The following is a 27,908-nucleotide window of genomic DNA, read 5'->3' as shown; positions in this document are numbered from 1 at the left end:
CAAGCATAAATCATGAAACAATTTGAGCATGCAGAGGACATCACAAAGAACTCATGAAAATTGGTTTTGCAGCAAAAGCATTTTCCTACATTTAATCATAAATATAACAGTTTTCAGCCACTTTAAACAAAGTAAAACAGAAAAGGAATGCAAACTCAACTAAACAAATCCAACAAAATTATCATGGAAACTAGAAAGGAACACAAAGCTAACAAAACTGGTTTTGCCATTTTATCACTTTCCTGCAAAAAAATTCCACAATAAACCATATTTTGGACAGCAAGCACAAAATCGAAATAAAACCCTAACCAACAGCAAGTAATCATGTGAACAACCTGCACCACTGGAAACTACACCTCACAAGGAGTCTAACAAAATTTGGTTTGACATTTTTCTAGCAGTACACAAATAACCAAGCAATAAACTCACTTTTGCAAGATAAATCTATAGATAAATCTACAACAAAGTAACATGCAAAACAATATTTTTCCTAGGTAGATCTCAGCTAGAGGAACTCAACAAAACAAGTTTCACAATTTTTGGAGCTATACATGAATTTCTATGAATTTTGGAAGATTGCAGAAATATGGAACCTAAGAAACCCTAGCTAAAACGCTAGGTACACCCGAGGTAGCCACCCCGGCCACCGACAGGTGGGCCCAGGGAGCCGGGCGGCACCACCAGGCCGGGTCAAGGCCGAAGCCTGCCTTGACCCCGCGCCTGGGCGCGCCCACGCGCGCGCGTGCGCGGCGCGGTGGCGCCGGCGGACGGCGGCGCGGCGGGGCGAGGCTGGAGGAGCTCGGGGCGAGGGCGCATGGCGTGCCCTAGGTGACGGCGAAGCTCACCGGCGGCGATGCGGGCGAGGAGCGGCGGCGGACCGGTGGCGCGACGAGCAGAGGCGGCGGCGGGCGGAGGCGCTCGTCGCCGGCCCTGCAGGGGAGGGGAAGGGGCCGGGTTAGGGGTGGAACGGGTCGAGGGAAGCGAGGAGACGCTCCACCCGCGAAGAATCGACTAGGGACTCACTGTGAGCGGCGAATCGGCGGCGAGGAGGGAGCTCGGGGCGGCGGCGTCAATGGAGGAGGGGGCTAGGGTTTGGGTTGGAAGGGAACGGGGTCGACCGGGCGCGGATAAGGGCGTGGGGGAGGACGACCGTGGCACGGGACGCGAAGATGGCCGGCACGTGGCGCGGCTCACGAGGATGGCCGGCGGCGGCGACGCGTGCCGCGGCGCGCGGGAGAAAACAGAGAAGGAGAGGGAAGGGGCTGACAGGTGGGGCCCGGCGGAGGATTTTATTTTCTTTTTCCTTTTTTTTTTTCCAGGGCTGTGACAACCTACCTCCACATGTACTCCGACCACCCACCTCAAGCAAGCAGGATTGGCTATAAAGCCGGAGCACAGCAAGGTTCACCATTGCTGGCCGCCATTGACTCGTATCCTCCACTGGACCCGGCCACGAGGCGGCAGCTAGCTCTCACTCGGCTGCTCCGCTCGCTCGCCCACCTACCTCCTCAAGACCTGCCACCTCACCGACCGCAGCGACGTCTACTCCTTCGGCGTCCTCCTCGTCGAGCTCGCATCCGCGCGCCGCCCCATCGAGACCAAGCGCGACATCAAGGAGCGCCTCACCGCGCGCTGGGCCATGGCCAGCTTCATCGGCGGCCGCGCCGCCGCCGTGCTCGACCCGCACCTTGCACGCCCGCCCGCCGCCGAGCGCGCGCTCGAGATGCTGCTGGAGCTGACCTTCCGATGCATGGGCCGGGAGATTTGCAAAAATGGGACTGCAAACATTGGCCTTTGCAGTTTTGCCATTGACCCCACATTTCATAGGCACAGATGGTCCCACCGTGTCATTCACTGGGAGTGGCAAATTCACGAGTGGTCAGTGTTTGCAGTCCTAATATTACAATTTTTTCGCATGGGCCCCGTCAGGTAGGACAGGCCCGCCATGAGAGACTGCTGCAGGGCGCAAGCAAGAAACAGAGAAGGGGGATGGCTGGAGGTTGGGAAGGATCTGACATGTGGGGGTCACTTAACAGAGAGCGCTAGAGGGGAAGGAGGCGGGCAAGAAGGTCATTTTCCGCACCATCTCCGCGCTGGCGAGATGGGTTGGCGTGCCACGTTGTCAAAAATGGCCAAAATGTAGGATCTGAAATATGCACGGGGCAAATCTATAATTGCAATTCTAAAGATGATAAACGGAGAGGTGCCACTGGTAAGAATGGCAAATATTTAAATTTCCCGAGGTGCTGTTGAGGTATACCATGCTCGACGGGACACTGCTGGAACTGGAATTGTTTGATACCGGTAGCAGGAAGCAGTTGCAAATTTGTGCATTTTGCTATGATTGTGGCAGAATGTCATGTTCTTTACAGTGATTTCGTTGCACAAGCCATTGCCTGACAGTATTGTGTAAACCGCATTGAACTGCAAAACTTTGTGATTTCATTCGCCATATACTATACACCTGGAAATGCAACGGTAGATATGGCCTGTTGGTGGTATTAGGTTATGGACTTCTTGTTGCTCAGGCCTGAAATAAGTTGCTCAGGCCTCAGGCGTTTAGGTGTCTTCAAAATTCCAAAACTTTACAAAATTCCTCATCACATCGAATATTTAAATACATGCATGAAGTATTAAATGTAGCTAAATAAAATAATTAATTACACAGTTTGTCTATAATTTGCGAGACGAATCTTTTAAGCCTAATTAACCCATGACGGGATAATAATTACCAAATACAAATAAAAATGCTACAGTACTTTACATCCAAAAGTTTACGCATCTAAACAAGACCTCGGTGATTTGCTGCAACATCTTGCAGCAGACTGTTCTCACTAAAGGACATAGCCGAAGATTTTGGTTCATGTGTCTGGCTGCCTGCAACTTATTTAGTACGTAGTATCTCTTTTGAGACTGCATCTTATTTATGACGGCATGCTGTATTCGCCGTGTTTGGATGGCCTCTGAAAAAGTTTTCGTGAAAACTTTTCGATCTTTTAACCACTAATTAGAGATATTAAATAAAATCTAATTACGAAACCACCGCCACAACAATATCACTGTAGCAGCTACAGAAGCTAATGAGGTCTTTAAACGCACGATTAGAAGATAATCAGACGCGGTTACTGTAGCATCACTGTAGCCAATCGTGATGGAACTTAGCTCATTAGATTCGTCCCGTAAAATTATACTCATCCGTGAAAAAATTCGCAAATAAACTTCGTTTGATACTCCATGCATATATTCGTGTTTTTTTGAAAAAATTTTGACCGTCTCATCCAAACACGGCCAATGGATCAGGATTCAAGAAGCACAGGGATCTCGGCAGCTCCATAAAACTGGGCCTATTTATGGATGCCTGGGGGCACCAGAGGGCCACGGACACGGACCATTCTAGGCCCTTCATGCCAAAGGAAGCCTCCTCGTGGGCCACCACAAGCAAATCAGACTATGGCTGAGTCACTCGGTGTTGTTCCTGTATCACGAATCCTTTCTTCTTCGCGGACTCCCGAGGATGGGGGTTCGAACCCCCGTCCCGCACCTGGGTGCTGAGGCCGCGTGCGTGTGTGTGGGGTCTGCGTAAGTCTTGCTATTGTGCGTCCCGAGACTATTCGAACAGTTTCACCTGTGTTGATATTTTACATGACTTTCCGATGCTCCTAGGTGCCTTCAAAAAAAATCCTTTCTTCTTCAGCATGCCTGCTAGAAACTAGTTCCAGAAGGATCAACATCCAATTTGTTGGGGGATGCGGGTGTTCTTGACTCCAATCCAGGGTGACATTGGCTGAAATATCATTGAGAAGAATATTTCTGGCTCAATCTTATAGTGGATGATATGTGTTGCACCCCTTCTGCTTGTAGAAAAAAGACTCCTTTGCACACCTAGGGCAAACTGAACTCGGAGGTCTAGTCAAAGCAGCAATGTCGAGCAAGGATGTAGTAGTATAAACTAGGTGGCCAGACTGCACAATCTTTGTAATTGTTTTTTTCTGTATTCCATCATGCTTGATCACCAATAAATTGGAAAAAAAATTGGACGTTTTTCTGTTTCTGACGAAACAGAGGTTGTTCTGCACCTGTTTTGGGAGGGCTTATGGGAAGCTCATACATATCATGCGCTGTACAATTGATTGTGTGGCCATACGGTTCATAAGCTGATATGAACAAACTTTATTATAGGATCGAGTTTGATCTTCCATTTCGAATCTGGGCTAAATAGTAGTAAACACTATGTACATTTCAGCAAAATATCACACAAACAAACAGCCCCAGCGTGCAACTATAAGTTAGGCACTGTAACAACCGTTGGAAAGGGTTGTGTAAAGGATTTCAGTCAGGATGCAGCGGAGGTCGCCATCAGTGCTCATCAGGTTTTAATGAGACTGATGAGGCTGTGTTCACTTCTCCAAACTCCTCTAAATTTTTCAAACTTTCCATCACATCGAAATATTAAATATAGCAAATGACCCATGCATGAAGTACTAAATGTAGGTAAATAAAAAATATAATTGCATAGTTTTGATGTACGTTGCGAGACGAATCTTTTGAGCCTAGTTAGCCTATAATAGAACAATATTTACCACAAACAAACGAAAAATGCTATAATATGCTACAGTGTCCGATGTGACTTTTTCTCCCTGATTTTCTTGGATCTAAACCGGGGTTCACAATCCCGGACGGGAAGTCCGGTTTCCGGGAAAATTTCCCGTTCCCAAAACTGTCCGGGACGCATTTCCCGGTCCGGGTTTTTGGCTTCCCAGATTCCAAATTCAAAAATCTAAAAGTCAAATTTTTTGGTCAAAAACAAATCCCGGAATCACTGTAGCGGTAATGTGAACCCTGGTCTAAACACACCCCTATAATTTTCTAGGTAAAGTGTCACTGTCCTTGTCTCGTTTTGTGGCTGTGCTTCGTCTGGGCTGCCCCTGTGAAGCTGTCGGCCTCGGTGACGAGCCCGAGGATTGGGGAGTCCACCTTGTTGGCCGACCCGCTGCCGCCGCCGCTGGACGGCCCGGAGAAGTTGGAGGTGGACCCTCCCGACGCCGACGCCGACGCTGAGCACGACGCCGAGTACTCCAGCTCCCCGATCCCATCCTGTGAACCCCACACGATGCAATCATCAGAATGAGCATCACAATCAGCTCGCCTTCGTTGTTCTAGAAGGCGATAAGGCAGAGCAGATGGCATGTAGTAGTTGTGAGAGGTGAGATACTTTGGACCTGGTTGGTTTGCGCTGTGCTAGTGAATAGTGACACTTTGATCGCTAATTACAGTGTCAAACAAAGTCAGTTTATAAAACTAACTTCAGAACCCTCGGCTAGGAACCTTGAAGAATCTAATGAGGCATTTGACCGTGCGATTAGAGAATAGGTACTGTAGCATCACTGTAGCAAATTATTTATTAATTACCATCATTAGATTCGTCTCGAAAAATTACACCCATCCCTGAAAAAAATTTATAAATTGACTTTATTTACTACTTCATGCATAAAAGATTCTCCCGTAGCATAGCGCGGTCCAAACACGGCCTTGGTACTACGAAAGCCAGTGGCAAAACTAAAAGATTCTATGCAGTCGGTGCATTCTGCATTGTGAGTTGGGGATTTAACTTGCTACAGGAAAGCATGATCAGTAGTACTCTGCCGCCATATTTATCATCAGGCGTACAGCCAGTAGCAAGAGGGAAAGAAAAGGTGTACCCCCCCCCCCCCCCCCCCCCAATCGCCGAAAAGATGGCTGCATTGCGAATACTGGTACCAACGATCGTAACATGAATTTGAAACGAGATGCTGAATCGGATTATGGTTTATGGCGGCATTGCAAATCTTTTATTGCCTCGCTGCTGTACGCGGCTGCTGGTTGCTCCGGTACGGTGGAGGCAGGTGGCCAAACTCCACAGTGCAGGTGTGATCGGAGCAGCGAGCGGGAAATCGAATCAAACGCGTACCGGATGTTGGTGGTCGTCGTCCTCGGATTGGCACGGGGTGACGGGCGCTGCCGGATCGTCGTCGTCGTCCTCGTCGCTGTGCGAGGGGTGCTCGGGCTGGACGACGACGCTGTAGAGCTCGACGATGCGGTCGCAGTTGTCGGCCCACCAGCTCTGCGCCGCCCACGCGTCGCCGAAGTACTCCTCGCTGAAGCGGATGCGGCGGAGGTGGTTGGTGCCATCGCCGCGCGACACCAGCGTCATGAGCACCCCGGGCTCCGGCTCCGCCGCCCACTCCCGGTCGCTGTCCGCCGCGCCCGCGGCGGCCTCCTCCTCGTCCGCAGCGCCGCCGCCGCCGCCTTCCAAGGGAGAGCAGCACTTGTCGCAGTGCTCGTGCGTCGCCCCTCCATGCTCCCGCTGCTCCTCGCCCGCGCGGAGGCGATCCTTGCGGTGATCTCCGGCGTCGCCTTCGTGCGGCTGCGCCGGCGCGATCTTGGCGGACGAGGACGCGGACGAGGACGACGACGACGCCGCGGCGGCGTCCTTTTCCCTCGGCGCCTCGGCCTCCTGGGAACGCCCCCGATGCCGTCGCCGCCGCCGCCGCCGCTGTCGCCGCGGCGCCCGCGCTTCCTCCTCGCCGCGCCCCGCCGCCCTCACCTTGATGAGTGACAAGGCCTTCATCTGCGCACGTGACGGACATAACATCACATCACACACGCCGCCATGGAAAGATCAAGCAGAAGGAGCGACAGGGGCCGGGCGGCCTGGGGCGTACGCTCTTGGCGATGATGCCGACGGACTTGGCGACCCTGCTGCCGCCGCCGTGGAAGCACGCGTGCATCGCGGAGCCCAGCGGCGCCCCCCCGGGGCCTCGACACCTCCCCTACTCCTCCCGCCGATCTCCTCCGCTCCGCGGCGCGCCGTGCACCTGCTTTGCTCCTGGAACGAAGACGCGAGGGGGGAATGGGATGGGAATGGAATTTGAAACAGGCGGAGGCGGCGGCACGGAATTAACGGGCGGGCGAGCCCGTCGCGCAATCAATGCCGCGGGATCGCCGTATTTAAGGCAAGCGTTTGGTAAGGGCGTGTTTAGTTCCAATTTTTTTTTTCAAAATTCCCGATCACATTAAATTTTTGGACACATGTATAAATCATTAAATATAATTTTAAAAAATAACTAATTGTATAATTTAGCTGAAAATAATGAAATGAATCTTTTGAACCTAATTAGTATATGATTGAACATTAATTACAAAATAAAAACAAAAAACTATAATAGCCAAATCTAAAATTTTTCAGGAACTAAATACGCTCTAATTCCATTCCATGCCCAGGTTCCAGCTCGCCAGCCACCGAGGGCAGAGCTGCCTTAACTGCTGCGCACGTACGCAGGCGCGCACGGGGGGCTTCGAATTCGCCCCGGATCTCCGCGTCGGAGGATGCCCAGGGATCGACCCCGAAATTACCATTACGTGACGGGGATGGCGTGGCGTGCGGTGGTTGGTCGGTTGGTTCGGCGAGCAGTACTGGCGCGCTCTGAGAATTCGGGGCCGCTTGCGCTTGGGCCTTGGGGGTTGTTTCTCCGTTCCTGAAACAAAGTCTTGGGTACCAGCTACCTTCTACCCCCCCCCCCCCCCCCCCCCCGCGATGACCTTCACTTTGTAGAAAGGAGAAAACAGTATAGATTTCATGACCAACAAAAGGGAAAGCTCCCTTTCCTATTGTCAGTCGGAACAACAGTAGTACAATTACTATGTGATGATGCAGCCAATATCATCAGCCTTCTATAGCACAAGAAAATTAAAAGATGACTCCGAAACAGAAAATAAAGCATTTATGACTTGCTCTTAGAAATGCCATTTTACATAAGTGAACTTATGAAGGCTGGAATGCCAATAGGAGGCTGGGGAGCTTCTGTTGATCCATCAAGCATCTTGGTCACCTTAAGCATAGTTGGGCGCATCGTTGGTTCATCCTGTATGCACCAAAGAGCGACTCTTGTGAGTCTTTCCACCATTTTCATATTAATAATTGCTTCCTCATCACCTTCAACTAACAAGTCAATGCGGGCACAGCGATAGCAATCATATGCCCAGAATGCCAATATAACTTGCTCCTCATCAGCAACCTTCAGGTCTATGTTCCGCCTGCAGCATACAATCTCTAGAAGGACTATCCCAAAGCTATATACATCTACTTTACTAGAGATACCCACATTCTTGAACCACTCTGGAGCAAAGTATCCTCGGGTACCTCGGATTCCAGTGCTTGTTTGTGTCTGCTCAGCTTTCAGGAGCTTCGCAAGGCCAAAGTCTGATATCTTGGCTATAAAGTGCTCATCAAGAAGGATGTTCTCGGGCTTTATATCACAGTGTATGATCTGCTTGCCACACTCCTCATGCAAGTAGAGCAGTCCTCTTGCAATCCCATGGGCAATATCAACTCGGAGGTCCCATGATGGCCTCATGCCACTGAAAAGGAACTTAGTAAGAGAGCCATTGGGCATGAATGGATACACCAGGAGCCTTTCAGTTCTTCCATAGCAAAATCCCAGCAGCTGGACTAAATTCTTGTGAAGTGTATGCCCAATTGTTTCAACTTCCATTGTGAACTCCTTTTCCGTCTCTCTGGGGATCCTATCAATCTTCTTAACTGCGATGCCGGTGCCAAACTCATCATGCAGGTGTCCCTTATAGACTATACCAGAAGCCCCCCTGCCCACCTCCTCACTGAACCCATTGGTTGCCTCCTCAAGCTCTCTGTACGTAAAATCTCTTGTCATTACCCTGGTCCATGGTTGTGTTTGGTTCTTTTTCGTGGGGGTCTTAAAGCTTGACCCGAGAAGATGTGCTGATATGAAGAGAAAGTTCAAAAAGACAGAGATACCTATAATGATGGATCCTCCAAGTATCCAATCCTTCCTATTGGCTTTCCATTTACTTGTAGCCTCAGTATTAATTAGAGGGTGTGAATAATTATTCTTTGGTACCTTGAGAAAAACCGTCCTTTGAACTTGGCTTCCTTGGTTTCCATTAGACAGAGGTAGTTTCTTCTTCCAGCAATGTCCATCCTGATCAAACATGGCGGCAGCACAGAAGCAATCCGTCAGGCATAAGTTTTGGCAAGTAGTCTTGTTCATGGGGAAGTACTGCTCGTAGCCGTAGGCACGAAGAGGCCAATCAATGTTATTCATTGGAATCATTTGAAACTGCTCTAGTACTTGTGCCTCCCTCAAGTCACAGCTTTGTAATGCGAAGTCTGGTTTGCACCCTTTGTACTTTCCTTCTTGATCAAAGAACGAATAGTTTGGAGCACTTGAAGAGTTCGTGCGCGTATATTGTTGTTTGTTGTTCCCTGTTTGTTCTGCTGTTTCCACTTTTGTTCCGCGTTTGTTCTGATTCAAAATTTAATACTAGTTGTCAAATTAATAAACACTATCAGGAGTTTAATACTGGTTGCCAAATCAATAAACAGTATAACTAGACAAAATAGAAAAGAGAATCTGCCATGCGTGTAGATATAAACAAAATGTTGACATCATCTATGTGCATGCAAAATCTAAATACTAAAAAAGTTATAACTATAAAACCGAGCATCCAAATTAAATTTAGATTGCGCCATTATCTTTCTTATGATAAGATCTTCAAAATAAGACCACACTTGCCTATATTTTCTCGATATTTTTAAAACATTTTATTAACACTAAATAATTAATTTTAAAATAGAGAACAAATATTTTGACACAACGAACAAATAATTATTCATACGAACAACAAAGTTAAACATCACAAACAAATAATAATGTACAACGAATAAAAACAGTAAACAATGCGAACATTTAATTATATAGAATAACTACTGGAAAATGAATATCGCGAACAAATGAATCAACATCGTCGAACAATTTAATCTACAAAGAGAACAAATAATTTAGCGTCACGAACAAATTAGTTATACATAGACACAAAGAATATTGTATCCACATTTTGAAAATATCCTTATAAGCATATATACACATATTGAACAAGTTAATATATAAAAAGTAAATTATAAAAGAACTATACAGGACATGTTCACATTCTACAACTTACGTAGGTTCATAGTTAATAAGTTAGTTAAATAAAATATGAAAAAATAATAAAGAATAAAAAAATTAACTTACGGGAATCATTGGGCGTGCTGCACTACACCTCCCATGGGCTCGCTGTGCCGCACACATTCGCATGGGCCGCCTGGCCCAGCTGTGCTGGTGCTGCGCGCCACCGCGTGGGCTACTGCTGCGTGCTGGCCCACCTGACTGCTGGAGCTCGTGAATCTTTCAGGCGATAGATGATGAATTTGTAGCCCGCGCGATACATAGTCGTGGCGGGGGATCACTCGTTGTGTTTCCATGAGCTTGGGCTTCAGCTGGTTCGGCCCAAGGCCCAAGCCCAGCGTGTTCCTTTTTTCTTTTTGTCTTTGTGTACTCTAGTGTATGCTGACGAGTATTCACTCCTTCGAGTACTTTCAAACAGATAAAATATACAGTTGGTATGTTGATCAACAACTAGACAAATTTATGCATGCATCTATAATTATATCTATATTTTAGAGTACTTTTACGCGATATTGGTATCATAGTGATGAAAATGATAGTATAAGAGAAAAGTATGCTAAAATTTTTGTTTGTTTTTTTCTTGATTTTTCCCTGTTTTGAGAAAAGACTTGCAGTTTTTTTCCTGCTGTTTTACATTTACATTTGTCCAACTCACTAGCTGGAACCTGCTCTCCAAGGATAAGTAATGCACATGTCCCTTTCATGGTGGCCACTCTATATATGTGAGCTAGGGTGGGGTGGTTCATTTAGCAGTATATCCAAAATATATGTGAAACTTAAGTGAACATATTAAAATATTAACCATGTGTATTAGAAGACATTAAGTTGTACAATCTTAATGTTGAACTTTTAAAGTAAAAAAGTAGAATATACAAATAATAGAATCTATTTCATTGAATTTATTATGCCAAATGGTGGTTCAAATGAAATAAAAAAGGAGTAGTGATTTCAGGTCAGAAATAAAAGGGCAACATCTAGTTTATATCTCGAACTATCATAAAGTCCGGTTTTCAATTTCAACTACAAAACTGGATAACTTAGGCTATACAATTGTTGAAATCGGACAAATTTGGCCTTCTGGGTAGCAAAACCTGTTTTTCATTTTGTGAAAAATTAAAAATATTAAACTTTAAATTAAAAAATTATAAGTAATTCACTTTAAATAAAAATACAAAATGAGCGCCAGCATGTTTCAAAAACTGCAACTTGTCTATTGATACTCTGCTTGTCAGTTATTCAGATCCCATTTTTATATTCCTAGTAGCTTTTTGCTTGTAGTTATGCTCATTATTTTTGGATAAATAAGATTCAATTAGAGCAATAATAGATAGGTTATACTTTTAGAAAAAAATTGGTACTAGTTTCATATTTATATAATTTATAAAGAATTAGTTTTGATTTTTAATCCATTAAAAAATACAAAACCAACTTTCAAACCACCCAAAGGGATAAACTTGTCCAATTTCGATAGTTGGATGACTCTTATTATCTGGTTTTATAGTTGAAAATCAGATTCTTGTGATAGTTTGATTGAGTATATTGAACTTTTTCCAAAAATAAATCACCCACCCATACCCCTCCAAGGCGGAGCTCCCCATGCGGCAGGTTGGGGCAGCTGCCCCACCTACTGCCGGAGTCGCACACTAGGACCCTGTCTTTCTGCCTTCTGGCGAGGTGGTGAGCAATGGAGCAGTGGCGATGTGCCCCATCTAAATTTTTATTCGAGCTCCGCCACTGAATTGTGCCACTTGTCATGCATATTATGAAAAATAGTAGGAGTATATAGAAATACTGGGTTACAGGTGACACAGGTGACTGTGTCCAACCGTTTCGGCACAATCCCAGCGTCCAGGCCAAGGCTGTGGAACTGTTCGCACAACCGGTTCCATACTCATTTCCTTTCGGCCTTGCCTCTAGAAGCTTGCCGTGTCTCAATCTCTGTTTCTCCTCCCTGTTCTTTTCTTTTTGTCAGTTTGTGTTTCAAGTTTCAGGTTCCTTAATGCAAAGACACGTGGAACTCATGCCATTTTTTCACGAAAGAAAATACAGAAACTGATGAGGCCCCAGCGTAGTGTTATGGCATGGCAGCGATGCGGCCTGCAAGATCGAAGAATTTTTCTGCTGTTTTGCATGTCTCTATCACGGAGTATATTGGACCATTTTGGGCGGCCATGCATGATGCATGAGCTTACATATGGGGGGTGCCAAGGGAGCCTAGCTGTTAACAAGCTCGATCCACTGACTGTCGTCTCTCTCTCTCTCTCTCTCTCTCTCTCTCTCTCTCTCTCTCTCTCTCTCACACACACACACACACACACACACACACACACACACACACACACACACACACACACACACACACACACACACACAAAAGCAATGGCTGTGAGTCGTGTTCTACTTCCGTTTCTCCTCCTAGCCGTCGCTTCTGGCGCCCACGACGGCGCTGGGCAGCCGCCGATCAGCCGGAGAAGCTTCCCTGAGGGGTTCATATTCGGGACATCCTCTGCTTCCTATCAGGTGAAAGTTCTCTGCTCTTGTTTTCCATCTAGGGAGGGCTGTGACTGTGAGATCCGTCGAGTTCCCATCTGTCATCTGCCATACAGCCTTGTATTTGTTTGCTTGAGTAGTTAGTAAAACCAGAATGTAGACTGACCCAAGCAGTCAATGGCGTAATCATGCAGTATAAAGGTGGCGTGACGGAGGGGGGCAGAGGACCAAGCATCTGGGACACCTTCACTCATCACCACCCAGGCATGTATAAAGATGAATAGAAGGCTACTATGTATATAAAACATAACTTGCTTTGTGTTCTTCTCCAGCCGTCAAGAATTAATCACGTTGTTTAAGCACGTTTTCTGGTAGTGTTTAATCACGTTGTGCGTTCATGCAACTTTTGATGAAAGGGCGAAGCAAATAAATAAGAACTACAACCACATTTATATTCTTAAAGCACTGGCATGTTTGTAGAAAATTAATCCATGCTATCCATTTATCGACGGCTTTACCATTACGAAATGCTGGTGAGATTTCTATGGGAATATTCCATCTATGTAAACAAATATTCTTGTGGAAGAAATTTACTGAGGTAAACAAATCATCAAATCCTGGCATTTTACTAAGTTTGATTGTGGCAGACCGGCACTCAAACTTAAATTTGACGTAGCCTATGGATATACCACGGAAACTTTGTATTTTCCAATTAAAATGACAAGAATCAAAATAGGGAACAGTCTTTGAATTTTGAAACCTGTAACAATTTTTCTAATCTAGCAGATAAAATTATTGACAGAAGCAATGGGGATGTGGCAGTGGATTCTTACCATCTCTACAAAGTATAACTTCAATATATTTAACCAGGTGTCCTTTTTGTTAAATACTTCCTTACAAAAAATTCAAGGATACACTCCATGTTGTGCTCTCTTTAGTTCTGTCTCATTAAGCAGATAAGCTTACGCCACTGTTATTTTTTAAGATTATCCAAACTACCAATAAAAACATGTTACATCACTGATCCATAGGGAGGACTTGCCGCAAAATTGCAGGAAGATGTGCGCCGCATGAAGGACATGGGAATGGATGCATACAGATTCTCCATCTCATGGACAAGAATTCTTCCAAGTAACCAACCTATTACTTAGACGTTCTAGGTCGCCTGCCTTGGTCATATTCCAAAGTAGATCCATTGTATCAAATTTAACTATTTGAATCTAATGGCAGATGGAAGTCTGAGCAGTGGAGTCAACAGAGAAGGCGTCAGATACTACAACAATTTGATTGATGAACTCTTGTCGAAAGGTATCCCTGCATGTCTTGATCCATTGGTTAGCCTATTGCAATCCAATTGTATTCAATCTTATGCATCTAGTTTGCAGGGGTGCAGCCATTCGTGACCATTTTTCACTTTGACTCACCCCAGGCATTAGAAGACAAATACGGAGGATTTCTTAGTCCTAATATAATGTGAGTTATGACCTTAGGCATTGCCATTGGCATCACTGTAATAGAAACTTCCTCCGTGTATGATTTATCATTCACTACTGCAATTTGCAGAAAGGACTACAGGGGCTATGCTGAAGTCTGCTTCAAAGAGTTTGGTGACCGAGTCAAACACTGGATCACGTTCAATGAACCCGGGGGCTTCTGCTCAGCAGGGTATGCATCTGGAGTGCTTGCACCAGGCAGGTGCTCGCCATGGGAGCAGGGCAACTGCAGTGTTGGGGATTCAGGAACGGAGCCTTACACTGTATGTCATCATCAACTACTTGCCCATGCAGAAACAGTTCGCTTGTACAAAGAGAAGTACCAGGTCGGTGATGAACTCCCCATGCAATTCCTCAAAAAGAATGGTGTGATTCCCAAAGAAAAACTCCCACCATGCAATTGAAATTCCTGAATGAACTAATTGGCAATGTGAAAAATTAGATTGCGCTTGATACGTAAATTAATCGTGTTAAGAGTTCAGTTTTTGTCTAGGTGTACCATGTGCAAATGCAGTCAACTCGTTTAATTACTCAACTGAATCTTAGACTCTCGTTTTTTCCCTGTTTTCACTCTCAAGCAGAAAGAGCTACTACTGCCCATATCTCCTATGCGGATTTTCTAGTTTATGATCTAAATTCAGAAGCTGTACAATTTAATATGAGACATCTTACAATTACTAATTGTGGGCTCCTTTTAAAATCTCACATGAAGCTATGTAAGATCCTAGGTGGATATTCTAAAAAAATAGAGAAATTCTAAAAATTCTTACAAAAATCAGAAACATCCAACCATCAATGTGGCTACTCTAATCATAATAGTCATTGGATTTGTTATCTTTTCTAATAAATTACTCACCTCTACCATTGTGAAAATAGACTAAAGTAACCTCTAAACATGTATATAAATTACCCACCTCTGCCATTATAAAAAACATCTAAAGTAACCCCTAATCTCCATGTAAATTACCCACCTATGCCATTATAACCCTCTAAATTTTCTTATAAATTACCCAATTATATCATTGTTAAAAATTGAAGAGGTGTAGATTACCTCCTTAAGCTCTTAATCGGTGTACTTTTAACCTTGAACTCTCAAAACTATGGAGATTACCCCATCTGGCCTTAAAGACCTGTTCAGTGCACATCATACACATTGTCTGTGGCATTCATAGTAATAAAGCTCATATAATGTCAACCAATAAAGATTATTCCAATAAGCCTAAAGTTCTAGCATCACACACATTAGCATAAGCCTATAACGCGAGGCATTACACATATTGGATGTAATGAGCCTCTATGTCCGGCATATGGCAAATATACTGGATATAGTCCTCAGCTCTGTACACAGCGAGATGGCGACCCACTCGCTTCTCCGCGTCACCACCTTGTCCCCGCCCTTCCCCCTCCCCGGCGCCGCCACTTCCCCTAGCATCCCCACGCCGGCAGTCACCCCGACCACGGCGGCCACCCCCCAGCTCTGCTCCCCCCTGGCGTCGGGGACACCCCCTTCCAGTGTTCAAACTAGCCACGACAAGGCCTTGCGGTGGGCCTGCGACTCTCCTCCATCCGGCAAGACGGGCGGCGGCGACACCCAGCCCACCTTCAAGGAAATCCTCCTGGCTAGCATTATGGCGCACAAAACCTCACCGGAGCCGGGGCGTCCTCCTTCCCCTGTTTCAGCTCGTCCTGCGTGTGCGTCCACTCGCCTGGTGGTTCGCCTGCATGACCCCCACCCTCCTCGGCGTCACCCCGGACCTGACGCGGGCGGCTGGTATCCCGTGGTAAGCCGGTGCACTCGCCAGGAGCTCACGCGGCTGGAGTGGCGTCCTCGACGGCGCGTCCCGGCAGACCTCCGAGGGAAGTGCTTCAACTGCTTCTCTCCCCGACATCGCGCGGCGTCATGTCGCTCTGGCGCTCGGTGCTTCAGGTGTCGGCGTTCTGGCCATCGGTGCTATGACTGCCTCGAACGGTGCGTGGCCCCTTCGACGGGTCCCCGTTCCAGGCTTGTCTGGTGACCAGTTTCCTCCACGTCTCCGGCGGCGGCGGCCCCGGCTGTCCAGGCTCCGGTGGTGGATCCTCAGGTCGCGGCGACGGCTACTTCAGGCGATGGTGCTGGCCTTAGCCGACGCCGATGGCATTCCCGCAAGCATCGCAGCACTCGCGGCCCTTCGTCATCGACACCTGTGCCTTCCCTTGGGGAGTCCGATGATGCCTTGACCGACATCTCCGGTGAGGTGGATCGCCGAGACACCAATGAGGAGTCACAACAAAGGCCGTGCTGCGTGATCAGACGCTCGCCTTCCGTCGCTCCGCGGGAAGAGCCCCTGGCCAAGCGTGCTCTCGTACTCTCGGTGATCGCCGACGACCCCGAAAGCCTGACTGAGCTTATTGCTCCAGCAATTGCGCACCGGTTTGAGATCGATGTGAACCTGCTGTCCATTGTCAATCTTGGAACGGCAAGTTTCCTCTTGATCTAGCCGGATGAGCATATGGCTACTCGAATCTTCAACAGGGGGCGTCCGATCTCGGTTCCCCCTGGACGACTGCACGTCATGAGGTGGTCGCGGTTCTTCCAATCTTCAGCAGAAATCTTCCCCACGGCGATGGACGTCGAACTCCGCGGAATCCCGGCTCATGCCTGGGAATTGGAGACGGTCTCGCAACTCCTGGGTGACCACTGTGTGCCCGGCGCGGTTCATCCAGATGCTGAAACTTAGCATGAGGTGTTCCGGATTTCTGCCTGGCGCTCCAACCGTGGCGCCATCCCCCCGGTGATCGACCTGGTGATTCCCGAACCGGAGATCGCAGGGGAGATCGACGCCCAGGCGAGGCACACACTCACCTACCCGGTCAGGATTTCGGTGACACCCCACGGTGCCCCGCTTGCTGTGGATGCCCCTCCTCCGCCTCCCCACGCCGATCCTGATGGCCGACGCCGCCGGCGGTGGGTTCGGCGCTCGGCGGCTTCTGCTTCAATTCCGGCAACGGAGGGCAGTGATCGCCGGCCAATCGGGAACAATCGGGGCCCAGTCCACTCGTGGCTTGGGGGCCCTATGGGTATGAACTGCACCAGGAACCGAGGTGCCGCCTCGTCCCCAACCCTCAGCATTGATCGCCATGTCTCCCAGGAGACACCGTGCGGAGACATCGAGGCGGCCGTTACGCCTTCTCGGGAAACAACGACTCTGGCCCACGCAGTCGCTTTGGTTCTCGAGCCTTCCTCGACCATCTGATCCGCGGACCCTGCTAGGCCTGCTGCTTGCGCGGCACCCGATGCGGCTGATGATTTCACTTCGGAAAAAGAGGGCCAGAGCCGGGAGGATGCTGATGATGTTGCCTTGGAGTTCATGGCCGTTGAGGATTCGTCTCCAGTGGGTGTGCCCACTGTCGATGGTGATCCTCTTGTAACACCTGCCTCGCGGACAGTTCGCTCGGAACCGGCGGACAGTCCGCCAGGCAACGCCCAGATATTTATCTAGATGGTCGTGGGACCCACCTGTCATTCCTCCCTCCCTCCTCACTTCGTCCAGAGCCGAGCGGAGCTCGTGCACTAGCCTCGCCGGCGTCCCTTCCGTCGATCTCCCTCCTCTGACCACCAAACCTCGATTCCTCGCGGGGGAACCTTCCTCGGCACCTCCTCCACCTTCCCAAACCCCTAGACCGGCTTCTTACGGCAGGAATAATCCCCCGCCACCGCCGGTTGCCTTTGGAGGTGGTTGAAGCTTTGCTCCACGTCGATCTGCTTCTCCGGTCGTCCTCCGCTCGAACCGACCGCGGGAATGGATTCGTGGTGAGTTCCTTGTGCTTCCTGTTCTTTTTCCCCTTCCGGTGAACGGCCGCTGCCGTCGCCGCCGCACTTGCTGCCGCCTGCGGCGCGGGTCAGAAGTTAGGTATCGCGGACAGTCCGCTGGTCAGATTAGGTTTTGTCCGGAGACGATGTCGTCTCTGGTGGGTTAGCAGAATTGACTGCGGACAGTCCGCTATAGGGGAGCGGACGGTCCGCCGTTGAAATTTGAAGTTTGTCCAGAGACGATGTCTCTGGTGGGGGTGCGCAGGATTGAACTGCGGACGGTCCGCCACTTGGGCGCGGACAGTCCGCAGTAGAGTCTAGGATTTTGTCCAGAGACGTTGCCGTCTCTGGTGGATTGAATACGTGAATTGCGGACGGTCTGCCACTTGGGCGCGGACAGTCCGCAGGGCATTCCAGTTAAAGTAAATTAGTTACATCATTGAGATGCACTCATTTGTTTCATATGCATACGTGTAGCATCCGCAGCTGAGGGCACCGTATTTGAGGTGATTGCGGCACCGCAGGAGCAGCCGACGCAAGCCCAGGAAGAGAGTTGTGAGCACCCGGCCCAAGGCCCGTCTGACCCCAGTTCTGTGCAGCAGCCCAAAGGCAAGCCCCGGTGCACATCCTATTAATTTAAATTATGACACCTATATATGTATTTATTACTTATGCATTACATTTAAGAGTTGTTTGAAACCCTAGTTGCATGAACCCTAGGAGTCCTTGAGTTGTACTAGTATGTATAGGACGATAGAAATGCTATGCTAGATAGGGTTCGGTAGAAGTCGAGTAATTCTTGTTACTCACGAGATATATGATAGCTTTATGTTTCCAGATATGAGTTACTAATTTATGGATGAAAGTCTTGAAATGAAAGAAAGAATAGAATCTGAGACCGGGCGGGAGAGGTGTAGTTCCTCCTGTGTCGGTTAAGGACCGAGCCGTTGTTGGCCCTGCTGATCATGTTTGAACTGTACTAACTGCATACCGGGAGTAGGATATGAGTTACCCATATTGATGAACATATGCAATATCATTTATTGTTACATTATGTTTGCTCTAGATTTGATTATGCATATATTAGACTATGTTAATTTATATAGAACTTGGGCTAAAATAAGGAAAGTGAGGAATAATTTTAGTCGCTGTTTTCTGCAAAATAACTATCAGCCAAAAGCCTTGCATGTCTAGATAAGTGAGCTAAGTTATACCCACTGGTCGGGTAAGCCTTGTTGAGTATTAGTATACTCAGGGTTTGTTGCCACAATTATTTCAGGGCACGCAGACGTAGACTTCTGTCCCTGCTGCGCCAAGTTCATCCGCCGGGATGCAGAGGGATGGGAAGTTGTGGAGCCGGACATTTAGTTAAGGATCTTCTTAGGGTACATTTTTGGTAGTTGTAAGCCCCCTTTCCTCTAGTTGACTCGGAATTTCAGTAATGCAAAGTTTGTAAATTATGTATTTATTCAAACTTGGTTTGTAAAACTTAAGGTAAAGTCTTATGTATATTTTTTGTATTTTCAAATATGTGTCGTGCTTGTACCATCTGCGCCCACCTTCGCGTGGGACTATCGGTGATGTTTCGATCGGGACGTGGGTTGAGAAAGGATCGCCAAATTAAACCGTTAAGCTAATGAACCCGATGTGTTCAAATGACGGCTATTACAATTAATTTGAATTTTAATTTGACGGTTCCGTCACACCTCTGGTCCTCGCGCCTACGTGCACCCGCGATGTCCCTTCGGCGAACGCGGATACAGCCACTACGACAACGGCGACCATGACAACTACTCTGGCTGTTACGGGAGGGAACACGGGTTCCTCCTCGGCGGAGGCGGTTGCACTATAGCTCCTACTACCTCTGCGACCGCCAATGTGCTGGATGACTCAACTGAAGTTGATGCAGAGCCAGAGGTGGCACCGTCTAGCATCCAAGTGCCTACGGCTTCTCCAACTGATGAACCACTGATTGCCCCTGCACTGCACTAGCGGATCCTCCCTGACAATCTAATCATCTACACGCACAAGCCAAGGCAGCAGGAAGCACGTAACATTGAGGTATCTGAGTTCATTGCAAAAATCTCAAAGCCGGTGCACGCCCTTGTGCCAACTCCGGCCACCAAGAAGAGAAGACAAAAAACCATGGGGCCTGTGAGTATGCCAAGATGCAGCCGCCGACTCGCCAACTTGCCCCCTGAGACGGATAGAGCCTCTGCATCTACGGTCTGTAGAAAACTTGGCCTGACAGAGGAAGAAGGCAGAATTTCGGATGAAACACTAGCCCGGTACTCCAAATTCTACAACCATTGCCTAGGGCGTGATAATCTTGTAGCTCTCTCAGCCTTGTTTGGGTGGGAGGTCCCTCCTGAGGGGCAAGCTAGAGCTGAGGCCATTTCAGTCTTGGTGTACTGAGAGATGTTGTACTGGTCATGCTGTTTATCTTGGAATCAATGGAAAACGTCAGCATACTGGTTTGGAATGTTCGTGGTCTTAATGATAGGGGAAAAAGGGATAACCTCAGAAAAGTGGTAGATGATTTCAGACCCTCTGTGGTTTGTTTACAGGAAACTAAATTAGCTCACGTATCTGAGCGTGATGTGGCCTCTTTTCTTGGTAGTGATTTCTTTGAGTTTGTGTTTCTGCCAGCCCAACAGACAAGAGGAGGCATACTTATTGCCTGGCGGGATGGATCCTTCTCGGTTGAGCACCATTTGATACACCGTTACTCAGTTTCAGTCCTTCTCAATAGCAGCAATGGTGACTGGGATCTACAGCCCTCAACGTGATGACGACAAGCTATCCTTCCTGGCTAAGCTCCGTGATGTCCGATCCAGGTGTCCCGGACCTTGGATGATCGCCGGTGATTTCAACATGATCTATAGCTCTGAAGATAAGAACAATGATAATGTGAACAGAGCAATGATGGGAAGATTTTGACGTTTCGTTAATGATCTAGAGCTGAAAGAAATTCCGCTGTTAGGAAGATGCTACACTTGGTCGAATGAAAGAGATTCACCTACTTTGGTTAAATTAGACCGGGTCCTATGCACTAATGATTGAGAAGATCTCTATCCGGAAAGCTTGCTGCAAAGTACCGCTACAGAGATGTCTGACCACTGCCCATTGATCCTAGGCCTCTGCGAAGGGACCGTGGGCAAAAGAAGGTTTCATTTTGAGAGTTTTTGACCTCGTCTGCCTGGGTTTTATGAAACTGTTCAACATTCTTGGGATGAGCCTGTGCAAGCTTCCTGCTCTCTCGAACGCATTTCCATCAAGCTGAAGCGACTTGCCAGAGCTCTACAATCTTGGAGCCAAAAACAAACTGGTAATATCAAGGAACAGCTAGCTCTTGCACGGCACATCCTGCATCATCTTGAAATAGCCCAAGACATTAGGGACCTCTCGGTGGATGAGAACTGGTTACGATGTGAACTAAAACGGCATTGCCTCGTTCTTGCTTCCCTAGAACGAACAATAGCCCGGCTACGTTCTCGGGTGAGACATTTGAAAGATGGAGATGCAAACACTTCATTCTTCCACAAACAAGCTAGCTGCAGGCGACGCAAGAATTTTATCTACAAGCTAAAAAGACGGCGATTGTGTGGTAACATCTCAGCAAGACAAGCACTAGATCCTCTTTGATTATTTTGACAGTGTCCTGGGCACGGCTGCACAACGAACAACTACTCTTGAGCTGTCAGCCTTCCATAGAGCTGGCATTGATCTATCAGCACTAGATGCGCCGTTCACTAAAGATGAGGTGTGGACAACGATCAGATCCCTCCCCGCTGATCGTGCTCCAGGCCCAGATGGGTATACGGGTAAATTTTATAAGGCATGCTGGCCGATAATCAAAACTGATTTCTTGGCTGCACTGATCACTTTGCAACAAGGGGATGCAAGAAAGTTAGAGCTGCTGAACTCGGCCTATCTCACTCTTATTCCCAAGAAATCGGAGGCATAGGAAGCCAAGGACTATCGACCGATCAGTTTGGTGCATAGCTTTGCAAAACTAGTCACAAAATTGTTGGCAAATCGTCTGGCGCCTTTGCTGGACAGTATGGTCGCTACCAATCAAAGTGCTTTTATAAGAGGCAGATGCATCCATGATAACTTCATGCTTGTACAACAAACCATCAAGGTACTACATCGTCGCAAGATTTCAAGTCTCTTCCTAAAACTGGACATTTCCAAAGCCTTTGATTCTGTTGCTTGGACCTTTTTGTTGGAAATTTTATAACATTTGGGATTTGGCGCTTCATGGTGTACGCTCATTGCCAACTTACTCAACTCTGCAACTACTCAAGTTCTACTGAATGGTGAACCGGGCAATTCCATATCACATCAGCGAGGATTCCGTCAAGGAGATCCTCTATCCCCCATGCTGTTCATATTGGTAATGGATGTCCTAAACAGCATGTTCTGTCGTGCTGAACTGGAAGGCTTGCTGCAGCCTCTTGACTCTGCTGGACAGCGCCTCTCCATTTATGCTGATGATGTGGCCCTTTTCATCCACCCCATTGAGGAGGACCTGCAGTTAACAAAAACATTATTGCAGCTTTTCGGTGAGGTATCTGGTTTACAAACAAACCTTCACAAAAGTTGTGTGATTCCTATTCAATGTGACAACGATATTGCGGAAGTGATAGACAGTGCACTGCATTGCCATATTTCATCCTTCCCTACCAATTATCTTGGCTTACCAATCTCGGATAAAAAGCTACGGAAGAGAGATCTTTTAGTTTGGATTGAGAAAATTGCCAACAAACTACCGGGGTGGAAAGCCCCTCTATTGACTCTAGTTGGTCGAGCAGTTTTGGTTAGAGTCATCCTCACGGATATCCCAATATACTTGTTGATCGCACTCAATGTCCCTAAGTGGTTTATCCGTGCCATCGACAAAATCAGAAGGAATTTCTTGTGGAAAGGAAGGAAAGAGGTAAATGCGGATGTTTCTTAGTGGCTTGGGAGAAAGTCATGCGCCCTCTCGATTTAGGGGGGCTGGGAATTCATAATCTTGAGATCATGGGTTTGGCCTTGCAGATGAGATGGCTTTGGATTGAAAAACTAATCCGGATCGCCCTTGGGCTGGCCTAAAGATCCCTGTTCATGCTCATACTTCGGCTATGTTTGCCATCTCTGTGGTGACTTCTATTGGAAATGGGAAGAACACTCTTTTTCGGTCTGATCGATGGATTCATGGCAGCCGCCTCGAGGATCTAGCACCGAATGTTTTTAAGAGTGTTCCTATAAGAGTGAGGAACAAAAGAACTGTGGCAGAAGCCCTCCATAAGTTGACTTGGGTCACAGACATAAGGGGTGCTCTCGGTTGGCAGGGACTAGCTGAGTATTTGGAACTTTGGGACACATTAGCAGGCATTACTCTCAACACTAATGATGATGCCCACATCTGGTGGTTTGACTCATCGGGCATTTTTTCCACCAAGTCGGCTTACCGGTATTCCTCATCGGTTCTACTTCCTTTGAGCCTTGGAAAAGGATATGGAAATCTTGGGCACCGAGCAAATGCAAAATCTTTATTTGGCTGGCTATCTAGAGCCGCTGCTGGACAGCAGATCGGTTACAAAAAAGAGGATTACCTCACCCTGACCGCTGCCCACTTTGCGACCAGGAGGATGAAACAGTTCAGCACCTCCTCACTTCATGCGTGTTCGCTAGACAATTCTGGTTTTACATTTTACAGCCCTTGGGTCTAACAAATTTGGTACCTAGCCGAAGAAGCAGTTCGTTGGCTGATTGGTGGAAGAAATCTTGGAGGAAAATTCCTAAACATCACAAAAAGGGGTTCAATTCTCTAATTATTCTAAGAGCATGGATCCTCTGGAAGCATAGGAACACCTGTGTTTTTGATGGGTCTGCTCCCAATCTACAGCGCACACTCCAAGAATTTAAGGATGAACGGCAATTGTGGCTCGCTGCAGGTGCGAAGGGTCTTGATGTCCTGGTTGAGGGACAGGTCTCTCTTGATTTTCAATTTGTAATAGTTCTTTTCTTTTAAACTTTTGTTCATGACCCCCATTCTAGTCCAAGGTGGGGTGTGGTGCTTTGTAATTGGACTATTTCTTCTCCTTAATACAAAAATGTGCAGTTCTCCTGCGTATTCGAGAAAAAAAAAGCTCTGTACACAGCTGTGGCAGCTTCATCTATTTGTTGGTGGCATTGCAAGTGGCATATTTAGGCATCCTGGTCCTCCTAAATTGTTGCTAGAAGTTTATGCCCTTTTGTTACACTTTGAACTATTAGCATAATTCTACTGGCTGTTGTGAATCGCAATTAGTTTAGCATACAAATGCAAGTAGAATTACAATTTGTGTCTGCTAAGCATCTGAAAAGGTCTTTAAGGCCAAGGGTGTAATCTCCACGGTTTAGAGAGACTAAGGTTAAAAGTACACTATTTAACATCTTAAGGGGGGTATTCTACACCTCTTTAAAAGTATAAGGGGTTAATATGCACCTTTTCCAAATCTGAATCTAAATTATATAACTATAACAAAGTATTAAAGTGCACCAATATAAATTCCAAATAACTATTTCTATCATTTTAATATATTATTTATACTATTGTTTATATGAAAATATTACCACGATATGTGTCACCATGTATATATTCATATATGATGGAAGAGATAAGAATACCAATTCATAAACAAATGATTCAATTTAATATATATCAAAAACACATGGAGGTGTAATGCAAAATAAAATCTATTGCAACTAGATAATGATAAATGTGTATTTTAGAGTGAGAATGTTTAATAGATGAAAGAGGGTTTGAGGTAGATAATTATAATTATTAGCTATAAGTCTTATTTTTATATTAATTCTAATTAGCCCATGCGGGAGCACGGGTTGATAGGTTAGTAACTATATAAGGCCATGGTCTTGTATATACTAGATCCCAAACAGAACATCACTTCATATGAATGATAAGAAGAATATAATACATTTGCCAAATGATTTTCACCTTGACTATAATCTGTACTCATTGCTCACATTTGCATGCAGGCGGTCCAAGGAGGAAAGATCGGAATATCATTAGTCTTACTTTGGTTTCTTCCTTCGTCCCCATCCAAATCCAACAATGATGCAGCGAGACATGCCTTTGATTTCATATTTGGATGGTACATTCTCCATAAAACTGTGACCATCACATAATTTTGTCACTAAAGTTGAGGAAAAGAACACAAAACTTACTAGCCATATCCTGCTAGGTTTATGGACCCCCTTGTTGGAGGTGACTACCCACTCAGCATGAAAGGATTGGTTGGAAATCGCTTGCCACGATTCACAAAAAAACAATCTGAGATGCTCAAGGGTGCATTTGACTTCATCGGACTCAACTACTATACTACATACTATGCTGCTAATCTTCCTCCAGCAAATGGGCTTAACATTAGCTATAACACTGATTCTCAAGCTAATATTTCCGGTGAGTCACCAAGCCAAATAAAGGATCTTCTATTTTTCTTAGCAGTCTACTATTGATGAAGTTCTTTTCCTGAATTCGCACAAGAATGTTGTAGCAAAACTCCATGCACCAGAACTCTTATTTTAATAGTATTAATGTAGCATTTGCGACAGGCATGCTGTTATGTTAACTGCAATCTCTATTCCCTCAATTGACTCCCTACTTTTAAATTATTCATAATTAGTATTTTACATTTATACAATTATTTTTAATATATGTTCTGACCTCTTATGATTATATTATAGGTGTTCGAAATGGTGTCCCCATAGGTCCTCAGGTAACTTATCATTTCCTAATAACAGATATATATGAGATTGATTTCCAGCCCATTTTATGTGTGGTGATTTATTTGCATAACCAACATATATGCAGGCTGCTAGTCCTTGGCTCTACATGTACCCTCGAGGCTTTAGTGAGCTTCTACTTTATATTAAGGAAAACTATGGCAACCCTACTATCTACATAACTGAAAATGGTAACTTTTAATCAATAAGTATTACCTTTATTGATAGAGGGGGTGATTCAGTGTCATACCATGCCATCTACTTATTTTGTACACTACCTTTATTCTTGTTCATTGGTCGCTTTGGACACTGACACGATATTCAACAGTTGATTAACCAAAAGAGTTCAGGCGGTAAAAGAAAGAAAAACTAGCAACAATTTTATATGGCAAATCTTAAATTTTGTTTATGTATGAATGGCCAAATTTAAATGGTACCCATCTGAGAACGAACGGAGTATAACTTAGAATTTTCTCCTTCAATGAGTTTTATTTTATAATAGTATTTATTAGTCTCCTCAACTAGGAGGGAGGAAAAGGTGAACTGAAACAATCTGAAAATATTCTTTCTTCAATCCAGGCTTTGATGAAGCCAACAACATGAGCTTGCCACTCCAGGAAGCCCTGAAGGATGACGCTCGCATAGAGTACCACCACAAGCACCTCCTTTCCCTGTTAAGTGCTATAAGGTCAGATCTCTCTAGCTAGCTTACGCAACATACTGTACCCTGTTACTAGTAAATTTGCATATGCCAGTTAATGACACCTGACAGCATTATATTTCACTTCCTCAACTCACAGGGATGGAGCAAATGTGAAAGGATACTTCGCATGGTCGCTGCTAGATAACTTCGAGTGGGCATACGGCTACACAGTCCGGTTCGGGCTAAACTTCATCGACTACAATGACGGGTTGAAGCGGTATCCCAAGAACTCGGCCCGTTGGTTCAAGGAGTTCCTGAAGAACTGAACATGGACCAGACCTAGCAAATGGAAGAAGCATTTGGAACGGTGCAAGATTTTATTGGTGTACGTTGATTGATTTTGCATATGGCAGGGCATGAAGGAAATTGTGCTAAAACAAATGCATTTGCGTTTTGCTGCAATAAAGCATGTCTGTGTTAGTCTGGTAATCAAGACAGTGTATACCCTCAGCGTTCAGTCGTACCCTCCGCATATCTGAGCATCAACATTCATATTGTGTTTCGTAAAAAAGAAAAGAGAAACAATGGATGCGTATCCACAGCCCACAGGAGTGGTGAGACAAGGCTGAGCATAAGTCGCTGCACCAGTGCATGTTAAGGAACTGACTAGGTCCACGTTCCTCTTCCTTGCAGTTGCAGCTGCATCAAACGACTCCGGAAGCCCTTGACCAAACTTTGGTCGCTTATTAGCTTCAAAATCACACGTCAACTTGCTCCAAAGTTGATCTCATCGCCTACATATTCCCAGATGCATCGCCGTGCACTTGACTGCACACCTCAACACATGCTAGTACTGCTAGAAACTCTAGGAACATCTAGGAGTAGATCGAGTGGGTGTGAACTTTACAGAGGGAAAAACCTTGCCGACTTCCATGGCGTCGTCGTGGAAGTCAAACCCTATCGGAGTAGTTCTGCGCTAGGACAGCGACGCGCGGCACAGAGATGTCGTGGACGACGAGGTCGCAGAGGCGTGGCACAGGTGCGGTGACGTCGCGGTGGTGACGGCGCTCCGGCGATGGCGTAGTGGCGCTTCCCGCCGCTGCAGCCCACCCTCTCTGATCGGGTTAGGGTTTTGAGGTGGGGAACAATGGCGGCGGTGAACCTCGTATTCTGAGCCGTCAGTCCCACTACTACAGATTTAGCCTTTTGTCCCGGTTCCAAACTGGCTTTTGTCCCGGTTTTGAAACCGGGACAAGGCTTCCGGGACAAAAGCCTCGAGGCTTTTGTCCCGGGTGGCAGAACCGGGACAAAATGTGCCTGACGTTAAAATTTTTTTTGCACACCACGGGATTCGATCCCAAGACCTCTTGCCCAGCGCATGGTTTCCTTGCCAACTCACCTAAGTAGTACACGTGACTCAGTATAGAATAACTTCCTTTTGAACTATCACGTGGAGGGGCCTTTTGTCCGGGTTGGTAACACCAACTGGGATAAAATGGGCCTTTTGTCTGGGTTGGTAACACCAACGGGATAAAATGGGCCTTTTGTCCCGGTTGGTGTTACCACCCGGGATAAAAGGGTTGGGCCTTTTGTCCCGGGTGGAGCCACCAACCGGGACAAAATGGGGGCCTTTTGTCCGGGTTGGTGGCTCCACCCGGGACAAAAAGCCCCTGTCCCCCACGTTGGCCCGGCTA

General features: G+C 46.6%; 3 protein-coding genes across 3 annotated transcripts; 1 reads left to right on the top strand and 2 right to left on the bottom strand.

Annotated features, from left to right (window-relative positions):
• Positions 1 to 4,135: 4,135 nt before the first annotated feature.
• Positions 4,136 to 6,948, bottom strand: LOC120641229 (putative protein Brevis radix-like 5). Its single transcript, XM_039917263.1, has 4 exons — positions 6,702 to 6,948; positions 5,948 to 6,607; positions 4,853 to 5,094; positions 4,136 to 4,389 (listed from the first exon to the last, which is right to left on the bottom strand). Exons 1-3 carry the CDS (start codon positions 6,765 to 6,767, stop codon positions 4,879 to 4,881), a joined length of 942 nt encoding a protein of 313 aa, XP_039773197.1. The 5' UTR covers positions 6,768 to 6,948; the 3' UTR covers positions 4,136 to 4,389; positions 4,853 to 4,878.
• Positions 6,949 to 7,668: 720 nt separating this feature from the next.
• Positions 7,669 to 10,097, bottom strand: LOC120640193 (G-type lectin S-receptor-like serine/threonine-protein kinase LECRK1). Its single transcript, XM_039916056.1, has 2 exons — positions 10,089 to 10,097; positions 7,669 to 9,320 (listed from the first exon to the last, which is right to left on the bottom strand). The coding sequence occupies exons 1-2, from the start codon at positions 10,095 to 10,097 to the stop codon at positions 7,788 to 7,790; spliced, it is 1,542 nt and encodes a 513-aa protein (XP_039771990.1). The 3' UTR covers positions 7,669 to 7,787.
• A 14,721-nt stretch (positions 10,098 to 24,818) lies between these two features.
• LOC120641228 (beta-glucosidase 12-like) lies at positions 24,819 to 26,618 on the top strand. The gene is made up of 6 exons (XM_039917262.1): positions 24,819 to 24,940; positions 25,031 to 25,248; positions 25,533 to 25,564; positions 25,660 to 25,762; positions 26,151 to 26,259; positions 26,372 to 26,618. Exons 1-6 carry the CDS (start codon positions 24,819 to 24,821, stop codon positions 26,538 to 26,540), a joined length of 753 nt encoding a protein of 250 aa, XP_039773196.1. The 3' UTR covers positions 26,541 to 26,618.
• The last annotated feature ends 1,290 nt before the right edge of the window (positions 26,619 to 27,908 follow it).

Source organism: Panicum virgatum, chromosome 7K, assembly GCF_016808335.1.
Source record: "Panicum virgatum strain AP13 chromosome 7K, P.virgatum_v5, whole genome shotgun sequence".
Classification (NCBI taxonomy): Eukaryota; Viridiplantae; Streptophyta; class Magnoliopsida; order Poales; family Poaceae; genus Panicum; species Panicum virgatum.
The sequence above is the reverse complement of the archived record's forward strand: the minus strand, read 5'-3'. Positions and strand labels throughout refer to the sequence as shown.